The sequence below is a fragment of the Phoca vitulina genome, unplaced genomic scaffold (assembly GCF_004348235.1).
Source record: "Phoca vitulina isolate PV1807 unplaced genomic scaffold, GSC_HSeal_1.0 scaffold1, whole genome shotgun sequence".
NCBI classification, from domain to species: Eukaryota; Metazoa; Chordata; class Mammalia; order Carnivora; family Phocidae; genus Phoca; species Phoca vitulina.
Window position 1 is genome coordinate 538,059 of NW_022589704.1, and position 13,907 is coordinate 551,965.

A 13,907-nucleotide genomic window follows, 5' to 3' on the forward strand; every position below is an offset into this window, starting at 1 on the left:
GGGGGGGGGGGGGGGGGGGGAGCGGGAGGGGGCGCGGGGGGGCGGGGCGACGCTGCAGGTTAAGCCCCAGCACTGGGTGTCCTCAAGAGGCCCAGCAGGTGGCCCCCTGAAGCTGGGGGTGAGGGGAGGGGGGTGCCAGACATCCTGCAGCAGCCCCTCCCCTCCCCCCCGCCCCCCCCGCAGGGAGAGGGCACTCCAAGGCCTGGGGCAGGAGTGGAGGAGAGAGGTCTCACTAGGCCTACCGGAATTACCCCGAATTACCAGGGCGCAGCCCCCGGGCTCAGGCAGACCCTCAGCTGCCCCAGTGTGGTGGCCTTGCAGTCCTGGGGGGAGGGGCGCACCCTTGGCAGTGGCCGTGCCCCCACCCTCCCCAGTAGTGGCACAGTGTGGTGGGTTCAGCCCCTCAAGAGGAGACAACGTGGGCATGGGGTTGAGCCCACCCCTCACTGCAGCCCCAGGGGCCTGAACCCAGACAATCCACCTCCCAAGGGCAGGACGATGGCTGGGGGGGGGGGGAGGGCAGAGGGCCCAGTACCCTTCATCAGCCTCAGCAGAAGGGGAAAGAAGCCACAGCAAATAAAGGGACAAGTCGCTCAGATGGAGAGGCTGGGCCCCCACCTCCTCCCCTGCCTCTGCCTCTCTCTCTGCGTCTCTACCCTCCCTATTTCTCGCTCTCGCCCATCCCCCCCGTCCCCTACTCCATCTCCCCCATCTCTCTCTCCCTCCATCCCCCAGTCTCTCTCAGGCTTCCTCCAATCTCCACCCACGTGGAGGAAGAGGAGGAGGAAGAGGGGGCGGGGCTGGGGCGTGTCCCCCGTCCTAACCCCGGGCAGTTTCCTTTCCGCTAGCACCTCTGCCAGAGCAGTGGAGGAGACTGGCAGGGGAGGCCGGCAGGCGTTCTGGGCATGGGGACCCCACGGGCGCCCTGGCCGCTCATCTGGGCCGTGCTGCAGCTGGGCTGGTGGCCAGGATGGCTCCTAGGTACGTGGGTCAGGGCTGGGTGGCACGGGGTTAGGTCTCAGGGAGAGACCTCTTGCTCTTGGTCCCTGGCAGATAGATAGGGAGGGGGCTGTGCTGGGGCCAGGCTTGGGCGCTGTGTGGCTTGGGCAGGTGAAGTGCCATCTCTGGGCTCCAGCTTCTTGCCTGCCCACCTTACCTGGTGGTGAGTCCAGGCCTTGCCTCTGAGCAGGCAGGATGTCTCAGCTGTTCCTCAGGGTCCCGTGGGACAGACTTGCCCATCTGTAGGAGGATAGGGCTGGGCTGACCAGAGCCCCAAACCTCAGCCCAGATGCCTCATATTTTCCTGGGGATGGGACCAGCCCCCCAGGGGACTGACTGTCTCTGTGAGGTCCCAGGCTGGATGGCCAAGAGACATTTCTCTAATTATATCAGAAGTGTTAACCATTCAAGTGGAGACTGTTCACCTCTCCAACCGACCTGCTGTGGGCCTGGGGTCTCTGGTCGAGAGAGACTCTTGGGTGTAGAGTGCCTGGGTATGGCTGCGAGCATCCATGGGGGGTTCCGGCAAGGGGGCCCTGGCCCCTAGCCCCCTTGCACAAGTTGTCTATCACCGGGCAGGCCCTGCAGGCCCCTGGTCGAAGCCCCGATGGTCGGGGAGGGGGGCCCAGCTGCCCTTGTCCTCGGCTACTGCACAGAAGGTGGGTCCCTGGGATGGGCCCAGGGTCTTTCCTCTGGACCTTGCTGGGCTGGGAGGTGTGACGGCCCCCAGAAGGACCACGACAAGGTCCCCACTGGGGCTGCCCATCCTGGAGTGTTGGTGTCCCTCCCGGGCCTGCTGGGCAATGGTGGGTGCACCAGCCTGGCCTGCCTCTCCAGGAAGGCCTGTAGGCGGCTCTCAGGATCAATGGAGGAAACTCAGAGCAGAGGTCGGTGGTCCAAGGGCATGTGGCCAAAAAGTGGCCTGGGGGGGTCCTTGCGGGGGAGCCCAGACACAGAGGCAGAGGTGTGGGTATCACCCCAGGAGGGGGAACCGAGGAATAAAGGGGGGCCCTGACTCACCCCTGGTGGCCCGCGACTCACTAGGACCCCTTCCCAAAGCAGGGGAAGGTAAGAACAAGATTCTGCAGCCACTCCTCAGAGTCAGAGGCACCTGCTTGTGGAGCAGCATGCCTCAGTTTCCCCATCTCAGCCCTGAGCACTGCACGTTGACGATATCGTATGTTGGGTCGTCCTCCTGCTCTTCGAAGCAGCAGATTCGGGCGCTCCTGGCTGTGGGGACGTTTGGTTCGCGCCATCTCTCTCACTTCCTAATTTATTCGCTGTTCTTACGATTTTAGTCATTCCCGTGGATGTCTCCCCGCCATACCTCCTTACGTACAGGTTTCTCTTGCAGTTTATGGACTATCTCAAACCCAGTAGTTGGCCGACCCCGATCCTAGTGGGCAAGAGTTAGGAAGAGTGGAAGAGGACAGGCCTGAGTTCAAACGAAGGCACGGTTGATGAGATCTCTGGCAGGTCATCTCCTCCCACTGAGCATGGGTGCTCTCACCTGTGGCGGGGGACCCTACCTGCCTTGCACTGAGAACTCAATCCGATCAATTCTAAACACCGTCCACACAGCCCAGGATATGTCTTTTGAAGCCAGATTTGTTTTAGTTATTTTTCCAACTTAAATTTTGAAAAATGTCTGAAACATACAGAAAAGTCACATGAACACCATTTACCCGGGGTCGTCAGTTGACAATATTGGCACGTTTGCTTCTGTATTGATTTGCTGGGGCTGCCGGAACAAATACCAGCCCCCGGGAGGCACAGCACCTGAAGGTTGTGGTCTGGCATTTCTGGAGGCGGGAAGTCCGAGACCAGGTGTGCGCAGGGCTGGTTCCCGCTGAGGCCGTGAGGGAGGGTCCCTTCCAGGCTCTCCCAGCGTTTGGCGTTTGCTGGCAACCCTTGGGGCTTCTCAGCTTGTGGATGCATCACCCCATCTCTGCTCCAGCGTCACACGGCGCTCTCCTCGTACGTTGGTGAACAAATTTCCCCCTTCCTGTAAGGACACCAGCCATGTTGCATTAGAGACCCATGGGCTCCAGCTTATCTTAAGTAATTAGGTCTGCAATGACCCTATTTCCTTTTTTTTTTTTTTAAATGGTCTCCTCACCCAGTGTGGGTCTTGAACTCAAGACACTGAGATCAAGAGTCACAAGCTCTACCAAGGGAGTCAGCCAGGCGCCCCTACCCTATTTCCAAATAAGGTCACATTCTGCAGTGCTGAGGCTTAGGGTTCCAGCACATGCACTGGGGGGCACGGTTCAGCTCACCTCGCTCACAGAGTTCAGACCTCTCTGCTAATACTCCAGAGGCTCTCCTCCCAGGATGGTAGCTTTGACCCAGTCCCTTCGTTCAGATGCTCCCGCATCCCAGTCCAGCCCTCTGGCTGGATTATCTTTCCCTGATGGGAGCCCAGTCAAGGGCCGCCTGCCTCGTTGGATGTCACTGTCCTTGGCTTCTTCTGACTCTGGCCAGACCCCAGCTCTCTCTGTCACCACCCCTGGCATTCTGGTTTTTTTTTTTCCCCCCTTGTTTAAATCAAATCTTAATTTTATTTTAGATATGGAAAACTTAGAATTGGGAATATTTTTATTGAGGTATAATTGACAGCATTATATTAGTTTTAGGTATACAATGAAATGATTCGCTATTTGTATATATTGAAAAACAAACAGTTAACACGTCACCACACATAGTCACAAAATTTTCTTCTTGTAATGACAACTTTCAATATCCACTCTTCTAGCTACTTTCAAATATGCGATAGAGGATTATTAGCCACAGTAGCCCTGCCATACATCACATCACTCATTTTATAACTGCAAGTTCGTGCCTCTTGACCCTTTCATTCATTCCGCAGACACCCCACTCCCCACCTCAGGCAACCACTAATCTGCTCCCTATATCCATGAGCTCGGTTCTTATTTAATTTGGTTTTTGTTTTTAGATTCCACATGTGAATGAGATCACACAGTATTTGTCTTTCTCTGACAGACTTACTTCACTTAGCATAACACCTTCCTCGTCCACCGTGTTGTCACAAATGTGGTAAGATTTCATTCTTTTTAGGGCTGAGCGATATCCCATTGTGTGTAGACACCACACCTTCCTTAGCCATTCATCTCTGGATGGACACTTGGGCTGCTTCCGTATCTTGGCTCTTGTAGATAATGCCACAGTAAACACAGGAGTGCACATAGCTTTTTTCGAATTTGTGTTTTTGTTCTCTTTGGGTAAATTACCCAGTAGTGCAATTGATGGATCTTAGGGTAGCTCTATTTTTAACTTTTTGAGGACCCTTTCCATGGTGGCTGCACCAGCTTGCATTCCCACCACCAGTGCACGAGGGTGCCTTTTTCTGCACGTCCTCACCAATCTTGTTGTTTCTTGTCTTTTTGATTCTAGCCATCCTGACATGTGTGAGGTGGTATCTCGTTGTGGTTTCCATTTGCATTTCCCTGACGATCACTGATGTTGAGCATTTTTCCACGTGTCTGTTGGCCATCTGGATGCCTTCTTTGGAGAAATGTCTGTTCAGGTCCTCTGTGCATTCTTTAATCAGATGATTTGGGGTTTTTTGTTCTTGAGTTATATGAGCTCTTTACATGTTTGGGATATTAACCCCTTATCAGATAAATGATTTACCAATATTTCCTCCCATCCTATAGGTTGCCTTTCCGTTGTGTTGATGGTTTTCTTTGCTGTGTGCAACTTTTGAGTTTGGTGTAGTCCCACTTGTTTGTTTTCACTGTTGTGCATGGCCCTGGCGTCCTTGAGGGGTCCTAGCCAGGTGGGCAGGCGCGTGCCGGGTGGGCGCGTCTGACATGTGTGGGAGATCACAGACGTGTCGGTCCTTCTTGCGGCACCTTCAGGGGCCCCACAGCAAAGAGGCGGCAGCACCTTGCCCCCTCCTGATGAGTGAGAGACTCGTGGGGCTTGCTGGAACCCCGACCGTCCACCGGGTAACACTTCAGCACACCAGCAGGTCTGTGTAATCAGGTGCCAGCTGGTGGATGTGGCCTCTGGGACCGCAGCGGTCGCTGTGGGCGCTGAGCTCATGCCATGCAGCCTGTCCCACCACGCTGGGCCCCACCTGAGATCTCCCCTCCAGACCCGGCCAGCACACACTGCTCCCTCCTAACCCACTCCCCAAACAGTAACGACCCTGGGGCCCCTCGCTGACACTTTAGGATCAAATATGAAGTAAACAGACAACATTTCAATGTTTAAATCCAAACAACACAAGATTCACAGATGTTCCTACTGTAGGGATAAAGTGAATCCCACCCTCTGCACTCAGAAGCGGGCTCTGCAAGCAGCACTTCTCTGGGAAAGAGTTTGGGTTGACTTAAAGGTGTGTGTACGCAGGGTCCCAGTCCCATCTTGCTGTCCCACCTGCTCCCAGGAAGCAGAGAGCCCAGGGCCCACCTAGCCCCGCTCTCACCCCAGTGAGGTCTCGGCCCCGTGCTCCCACTGGTCCTCTTCCCTGGGTGTCCCTTAGCTCCCGTTCCAGGGAGCCCATCTTTCTCCATCTGGACAGGCTGCTGAGCACCCAGCTGGGATTCCCCCGTGGCCCTGCAGCCCAGCCAGACCGCCAGAGCCCTCGACGGCCGCGCACCTTGTGACTTCGGGGAGGTGGATGCTCCCTGGTCAGAGCGGGTGCTCCCTGATCAGGGTGCTCCCTGGTCAGAGCGGCTGCTCCCTGGTGAAGGTGCTCCCTGGTCAGAGTGAGTGCTCCCTGGTCAAGGTGCTCCCTGGTCAGAGCGGGTGCTCCCTGGTCAGAGCGGATGCTCCCTGGTCAAGGTGCTCCCTGGTCAGAGTGAGTGCTCCCTGGTCAGAGCGGCGGGTGCTCCCTGGTCAGAGCGGGCTCCGGGGCAGCTGCAGGATGAAAGGCTGCCCCTTCCCGCACTCCCCACAGGGAACACTACCCTGACCTGTCTCGGGCCAGACCCATAGCAGCCGCTGCATCCAGCCCCTGCCCCCCAGCATGCCGTGAGGCCCCGGGGGGGGGGGGGCAACAGGCACAGAGACAGGGGTGCCCTGGGGAGGGGTCCAAGGAGAAGCAAGGAAGCCGTGGCGCCCAGAGGGAGCGGGGCCTCGAAGGCCACCAGGAGGGACCTCAGTCCGCGGGGCCAGAGCAGGACCGGGAGGCTGCCATGGAGAGACCTAGGCAGAGGCTGGGCTGGGTGGACGGGGGTCCAGGCCGCCCAGTGTGCCTTCCCTGCCAAGTTCAGGTTCCCTGAGAGGCACCACAAAGAGCCAACCAACAGGCAGTGACCCAAATGGTCACAAATTCAGGTGAAGGGTGGGGCAGATGAGGGCCTGAACCAGTCTACTCGGGAGTCCTGGGGAGGCCTGCTGGTGGGGGGGGCCTCTGCAGGAGGGGAGGGGATGCCATGCACCACGTGGACCCCCAAGGGCCACTTCTCAGGGGCCCTGATCCCGGGAGGGCAGGGGTCTGTCTGGAGGCCTCGGTGGGGGTGTGGGTCTGAGGGCGGGGCACGCAGAGTGGGGATTCCTGGAGGGCACTTGCGAGGAGGCAGGTGCACGCACACCTTGGGTGGGAGCCGGGGGGCGTGGTGCTGGGCGGGAGACGCACAGAGCAAGCTGGGCCAGCAGGTCCAGCAGTTCAGGGCCGAGGCTGTGACGCCACGCCGGCTTCTGCCCCATCTGCTTGCACTGTTACATGACGCTCTCTTTGTAACGTGTGTGCTTCTCAAATAAACGAATAAAGAAGACGTGCGTTAGGACCGGCAGGGAAGTCCCACTGTGCTGGGCCGGTTCTGCGTGGGTTGGACACGCAGGTACAAATAAGAGAGGGGCTTAGTGTGGCCCCCCTGGTGTGGGGGTCACCCCTGGGAAGGCCAGGGCGGGGTCCGTGAGCAGATGCCCTGCTCCACAGGGCAGTGGGCCTCTGGTCATCGCAGTGCTGGGGGAGCTGAGGGGCGTGGGACGTGTTGGGTGGGCCAGGAAATGACCTCACTGGGCAGCGTCTCGGGTCTGGGTGTTACGTCCCGGGTGAGAAAGCCAAGGCCCAGAGCAGCGTGGCCAGGAGGAGCCCATGGGTCCCAGGCAAGGCCCCCGGGCAGGAGCCAGGACAGCCGGCTGCAGACCCAGAGCTGGGCTCGGACAGAGCAGCTTGAGGCCTGCTGCGTCCTCCCTCTGAGCCTTAGTTTCCCCATGTGTCGATCATGGCTCATGGCCCAGCCTCCCCGGTGAGCCGACGACAGACACTGGAAGGCTCGGCACATGTGGGTTTGGCCATGGCTCCCAGCCCAAGGCCCTGGGAGCCCCTGGCCTGTTCCTGTGTCACCTTGACCATGTGGGGTGCTGCTGGCGTGTCCCCTGGGCCCAGGTGGGAGGGGCTTCCTCCGCTGCCGAGTGTGAGCAGGTGAGGGCATGCACACAGGTGAGGGCAGGCGTGGGTGCATGTGTTAGTGAGGTAGGCCCTTGGTGGAAGGAGCCCTCCGAGGATGTGGTGGTGTCCCCGGGCCAGGGCCTGGCAGTTGGGTGTTCTTGTAAAGCCTTGTTTTGTGGAGTGTGGGCCAGAGCCTGGGACCGTCAGGGGCGATGGCCCAGCTGGCCTCTGAGCTTCAGTCCCAGAGCTGTGGCAGAAGACAGAGGGCCCCACACTGACCCGGTCCCAGCTCTGAGCTTGTCCTGCGATGGGCCAAGGGCTGGACACTGAGCCTGCCGGACGCTGAGCTTTCCATGGGAGGCCCACACCGGCTCGCCCCAGCATCTCAGATGCCCACCCCCTCCACCCTCACGGTGCACACAGGACCAAGCCAGCCCCCGATGAGCCAGGGACCCAGGATGGTGGAGCTAGGGACATGACGGTTAGGCCTGCGGGGACTAGCAACCTGGAGTCAACAAGGGAGGGGGGAAGGCCCTAACCACCAGTTAGGGGGGAGAAAAAGGGACCTGGGGGTCAGAGCCGGAACACAGCCCAGGCCTCAGGTCTCAGCACAGTCAAACCCCACCGTGGATTTGCCTGGTGAGAAGTGAGCGCCTCATCCCTGGGGGTGTGTAAGGAGAAGCTGCAAGGCTCCGAGGCAGTGTGGCCGGGAGAGTGGGAGGGGAGGAGGGTCTGGACGGCCGCCATGCCCACGCCCCTCCCTCACCAGCTGCTGGTTCTCCCCCCCAGACTCCCCCGACAGGCCCTGGAGCCCCCTCACCTTCTCCCCAGCGCAGCTCACAGTGCACGAGGGGGACAACGCCACCTTCACCTGCAGCCTCTCCAACATCCCCGAGAGCTTTGTGCTCAACTGGTACCGCATGAGCCCCCGCAACCAGACGGACAAACTGGCCGCCTTCCAGGAGGACCGCATCCAGCCAGGCCCGGACAAGCGCTTCCACGTCACGCGGCTACCCAGCGGGCGGGACTTTCACATGAGCATCGCGGCTACCCGGGTCAACGACAGTGGCACCTACTTCTGCGGGGCCATCTACCTGCCCCCCAACACACAGATCAACGAGAGTCCCCGCGCAGAGCTCACTGTGAAAGGTGTGGCCCTCAAGCCCCAAGACCGGGGGGCAGGGGGGAGTGTGGGCACAGTGGGCAGGGACTCCCCCGGCTCATGTCCAGCTCTGTCCACACCCAGGCCCGCAGTGACCAATGGCCCCAGCTTTTGGGATGGGAAGCACCCCCAGAACCGCTGCTCCTTAAGGGAAGGCAGAGCCTGAGGGGGGCAGCAGGTGGGGCGCTTCTCAGGATAAGGCTAAGCTGGGAAGCACAGCGGAGGTGCACGGGGGTCAAGACTGGTTAGTGCAGGACTAGAAGCCAGGCCTCTCGGGACAGGGAGGGGGAGGGGAGGGCCCTGAGTCCCTTCCCTGAGTCCTCTCCCTGAGTCCCCTCCCTGAGTCCCCCTCCCTGTGTCCCCCCCCTGAGCCCCCCCCTGGGGCCCCCTCCCTGTGTCCCCTCCCTGTGTCCCCTCCCTGAGTCCCCCTCCCTGTGTCCCCATTACTAAGTCGCCTCCATGAGTCTCTGTCCGTTTGCCCCCCAGAGAGAACCCTGGAGCCCCCCACAGAGAGCCCCAGCCCCCCACCCAGACTCACTGGCCAGTTACAGGGGCTGGTCATTGGCATCACAAGTGTGCTGGTGGGGGTCCTGTTCCTCCTACTGCTGACCTGGGTCCTGGCCGCTGCCTTCCCCAGGGCCGCCCAAGGTAAGGCCCCGGCCCAACCCCACGGCTGTCTCCTGCCCGTCAGAGCCCAAAGCGCCACCCCCAGCCTCATGCACCGGGGACCCCACCCTGCTTCACCGTCCTCCCCGTCCAGTCTCGCGCCCAGTGCCCTCCACGGTGAGCACCCCTCCGCGGGGGCCTGGGGCTGGAGTGGGCCCCCCAGGTTCTGGGGTCCCCTCCCCCGGCACCGGCTCTAAAGGGGGGTCTGAGGGGGGTGCGGAGGGGGAAGGCAGTGGGCGAGGTCGCACAGAAAGGCAGGAAGCAGCCCCCCAACAGGCTGAGCCACTGACACTGACCACAGCCAGGCCTCCCCCAAACCTCAGGCCACACCACAGCCCACAGAACACTGGAAGCGCCTCTCACAGCGGCTGGGCTCTGCCTTTGACAGCCACAGCCACTGGGGTGGTTGCCGCGAGGCCCCCGCAGCCCCGCTCACCCCCACTCTGCACACACCCTGGCCCCCTGGCGGTCCCACACAGCTTGGGGCTGGGGCTGGGAGGGGGAGCCCACAGGGGACCCAGCCCCGGGGCCAGCTCCTCCGCAGGCCCGGTCGTGGTCTCCTGGGCCAGGAGGCACCTCGGGGGACACGTGGCCAGAGGACAGGAGGCTCCACGGGGTCCCAGACAAGCCCCCCGGCAGCCGCTGCCCTCCACGATCTCCCCTGCTCGCCGGCCAGGAGGTCTGCGCCCCTGTGGCCGGTCCCCAGTGGGCGTTCACTTCTCTGCTGGCCACGGGCGGGGGTACGTGTGGCATTTCTGGGTGGCCTCCATTGGAGAGACGCTTGCCGCGGCCTCGCTGATGAGGCGCCCGCTGTGCTGTGGGTTTGGCGCCTGCCGTGGGCTCGTATCTCAGTCGGGGGTTTGTGGCCAGAGACGGCAGGTGCCCATGGCAGGGGCGGAGACTGGAAGCCAGCGGTCCAACCCGCGCAACTCGCGGTCCACGTGGGAACTCTGGTTGATGAGCAGGGACTCAGTGTCCTTGTGTGCGGAGTGGGCTTAGCCAGACCATCGGGTGGCTGAGAGGACCCTCGGTCACCCCAGGTGGGAGCCCCTGAGGAGGAAGGGGCTACGAACCCCCACCCCCACCAGCTCGTGGACCGCGGGGTGTCCCGGGCCTCTTCAGTCCAGATGCATTTCTTCATAGGTGCCTGCGCCTGTGGGAGTGAGGAGGAGCCCCTGGTGAGTTTCCTTCCCTTCGCCGCCCCCGGGGTGGTGCAGGGTGGGGTCCACGGGGCTCAGGAGCTGCCACGCCTGTCTCCAGCCATGCCACTGAGTTTGAGCGTGGGGACAGCAGGCCCCAGAAAGGGTCGGGAGCACAGGCCCCGCCCCGGCCTTGCTTTGGCTTTGCTTTGGCCCCGCGTATGCACGTGTGCCGTGTGCACCTGCCTGCCTGCCCCCCGGGGACAGCTGACGCCTCTCTCCTTCTCTCCCTAAAGAAGGAGGGCCCCTCTGCAGCGCCCGTGTTCACCGTGGACTACGGGGAGCTGGACTTCCAGTGGCGAGAGAAGACGCCGGAGCCTCCCGCCCCCTGTGCCCCCGAACAGACAGAGTATGCCACAATTGTCTTCCCGAGCAGGCCGGGGTCCCCGGGCCGCAGGGCCTCAGCCAACAGCCCGCAGGGACCCCAGCCTCTGAGCCCCGAGGACGGACCCTGCCCCTGGCCCCTCTGACCGGCTTCCTTGGCCAGCCTGAGTCCCTCAGACCCTCCACCAGGAGCCCGGACGGGTGCCTTCCCCGGAGAAGCGTGTACTGGGGAGGCAGGGGGGCCGCCCCGGGGCTGAGCCCGGTGACCAGCCCTGCCTGCACCAGCCCTGCTGCTCTCCTCTCAGGACTCGCGCGACCTGGGGGCAGGAGGTGTCCCTGTCTGTGTGGCTGTGGTCGGGAAAGGAGACTCATCCAGGACTCCAGGCCCAGCCCCCTGAGCCGGTCACTCTCCAGACCTGCTGCTCTGTGCCTCCCCAGGGGTGAGGGTGGGCTAGCGCTGTGGCCTCGTGAGGGTCAGGCTGCAGGAGTCTCTGCGGCCCCCCACCGCCTCCAGGGGAGCCTGATGCCTGGACACGGGGGCACAGGGACACCGGCTGGAGACCCTGCCTTGGAGTGGCCCAGTGACATGCCCCCACAGCCAAGAGGTCCCTCGTGCACCTGGAGGGGCCCACGCATGGGGTGGGGGCCTTGTGCTCATCCAGGCCTGCCTGGGAAAGAGCTCCCAGCACAGCAGAGCAGGTGCCCAGGGCCACCCTCATGCCCGGCCCAGCCCACCAAGCAGCCGGCGGGGGCAGGGGGGGATGGTAGCAACGAGGGGAACAGGCAGAACTGGAGTCACCCCAGCGAGGCTGTCCTGGGGACCCCCAGGAGTTGCCCTCCCCTTGGCGCCCATGCACGGTGCTATTTAAAGGGGCCTCAGCCCGGCGCATGGCAGGTCAGCTTGGGGCAGGCTGGCCAGTGGTTACCCGGGTGTCGGGGACTCAGGAGCACATATCATCCTGGGTCCCACAAACACTTCAGAGCCCCTCACCCTGTTCTGTTATATTATAATTAAATAATGACAAAACTCTAAGGAAAGCCCGAGTTCTCTCCTGCTCTCGTGGTCGTAGGGAGGGGGGGTAAGGTTTGCCCCAAGATGGAGGACGCAGCCAGCCCTCCCTAGGCCTGGCCCTCACCCACCAGGCCCTCGCCTTCACTGTCCCAGAAACACACAGACCCACCGAGGCCTCTCGTGTCCACTCCCCCCACATGCACACCCACGGCCTCCGTGGGGTGACGTCCCTACAACCTCAGGATGCCAACAGGCGCCACCCCCAGGAAGCCCGTCCCCAGACCGCCTCAGCCTGGCCCGCCCGCCCCCACCTGAGAGTCCCTCCCAGGGAGCGCCAGGACCCTGGACCCTGGACCGGGGCAGGGGGCGGGCTGCACAGGGGGAGTGAGTGGGAGTGGCACCAGCGGGGAACACAGCCCTTCCCATTCGCAAAGGGCACGTCGGCTCCCTCCTCCAGACGAAGATACAAGATACAGCACCGCCGTGAGCACCTCAGTTCTCGTCCCGACCGCAGTGACAGACACCCACCCCCAGCCTCGCCCCTTCCCGCTGCTCTTTGTCCAAACCCTCAGGGGCCACGCACACAGCTGCCCCCCTCCCCACTCCCCAGCCCCCTGCGCGCACACCCCGGCCTGCCACGCTGGGGTCCTGTCCTGGGTGGCCCAGGAGGTAGGAGCACCGTGTCCAGGACAAGGCAAGGATGCCGCTTTGCTCTGGGGCTGCCAGGCAAGATCACACCTCGAGGGAACGCTGAAGTTTGCAGGCTTGCCTGGAGAACCCGACGGCTCCTGTGGAGAAACCAGGACAGGAACAAGAAGATGTAGTCAAGTGGCGCATCTAAAATATATTCAAACACTAACCAGTCAGAAGGAAAAGTGGCCGAGAGCATCTTCCACCTACAACAGCAACAGAGAAGATGAAATGCCTGAGGCACCGGTTTAATGAGAGATGCACAAACGCACAGGACAGCTTGGCGGGAGGGCGGAACAGTCCTGCCGGCGGGAACACACCATCGAGAGGCCAGCTCTCCCCACGTTAACTTGTAGATGTAACACGGTCCCAATAAAAACCCACATCTCTGCAGCTGAGAAGTTCACGCGGAGACTTAAACAAGCAGGTAAGAGCCAAGGAAACCAAGAAAAGAAAGTGAAAGACAGCAGCTTTATCAGATGTACGACTCGCGATGGACGGTGGCTCGCACACACCAGAGGACGGCCGTTGGCGGAGAAAGACAGACATGGTAGTAAGTGGTGTTAAGAGCTCTTTGAAAAAGTATTAGGCAGACTCCCCCCTCATGCCACGGACTTGCACAGATCCCAAATAGAAGTATAAAACAGACACCCTGCGAGACCCAGAAGGCCGGTGACTTCCTTCGCCACGGGGCAGGAAAACCTTCCTGAGGCTGGCTCGAAATCACAGTGCCATTAAAAAGAAGATAGAGACATTCAATTCTACAAATCAGGGAAAACACTTTAATGTGATAAAAAAAAAGTGTCAAAGCGAACTAAGGGAAAGTACTTGTAATATTACATAAAAGGTTAATACTCCAATTAGATAAAGATCTTCTAAAATATGGAAAGGTCAAAATCACAGTGGGAAAGTGAACAGAAGATATGAGGCACTTTCCACCTACACATACGTGCATGTACACATGTAAGTGCACACAAGTGTACACGCATACATGTACACAGTGCACATGCACACATGCATACACGCATGCGCACACATACATGTGTACATGCATACATGTACACAGTGTGCATGCGTACACACATGTGCGCACATGCACACATACATGTACACAATACACATGCATGCACATACATGTACACGCATACATGTACACAGTGTGCATACAATGCACACATCCATACACACGTGTGCACACATACACGTGTGCACTCGTGCAGTACAAATGTGCATGCGCACACATGCGCATATACACACGTGCATGTGCACATACACAAGCACTGCACGTGCATATATGTGCACACAGGTGTGCCCTGCACACGTGTGTGCATGCGGATGCACATGTATGTTCATCCACACGTGCACACAAGCCACAAACGCTATACATACGTGTATTCCATGTATGTATATACATACCCCTTAAGCAACAAACAGATGTTCCATTTTACTCATAAGAAAAATGCAGATTATGGGGCGCCTGGGTGGCTC

At 60.5% G+C, this 13,907-nt stretch overlaps 1 protein-coding gene across 1 annotated transcript; it reads left to right on the forward strand.

The window, feature by feature from the left end:
- Positions 1 to 880: 880 nt before the first annotated feature.
- PDCD1 (programmed cell death 1) lies at positions 881 to 12,270 on the forward strand. Its single transcript, XM_032428704.1, has 4 exons — positions 881 to 981; positions 8,156 to 8,515; positions 9,015 to 9,214; positions 10,633 to 12,270. The coding sequence occupies exons 1-4, from the start codon at positions 906 to 908 to the stop codon at positions 10,861 to 10,863; spliced, it is 867 nt and encodes a 288-aa protein (XP_032284595.1). The 5' UTR covers positions 881 to 905; the 3' UTR covers positions 10,864 to 12,270.
- The last annotated feature ends 1,637 nt before the right edge of the window (positions 12,271 to 13,907 follow it).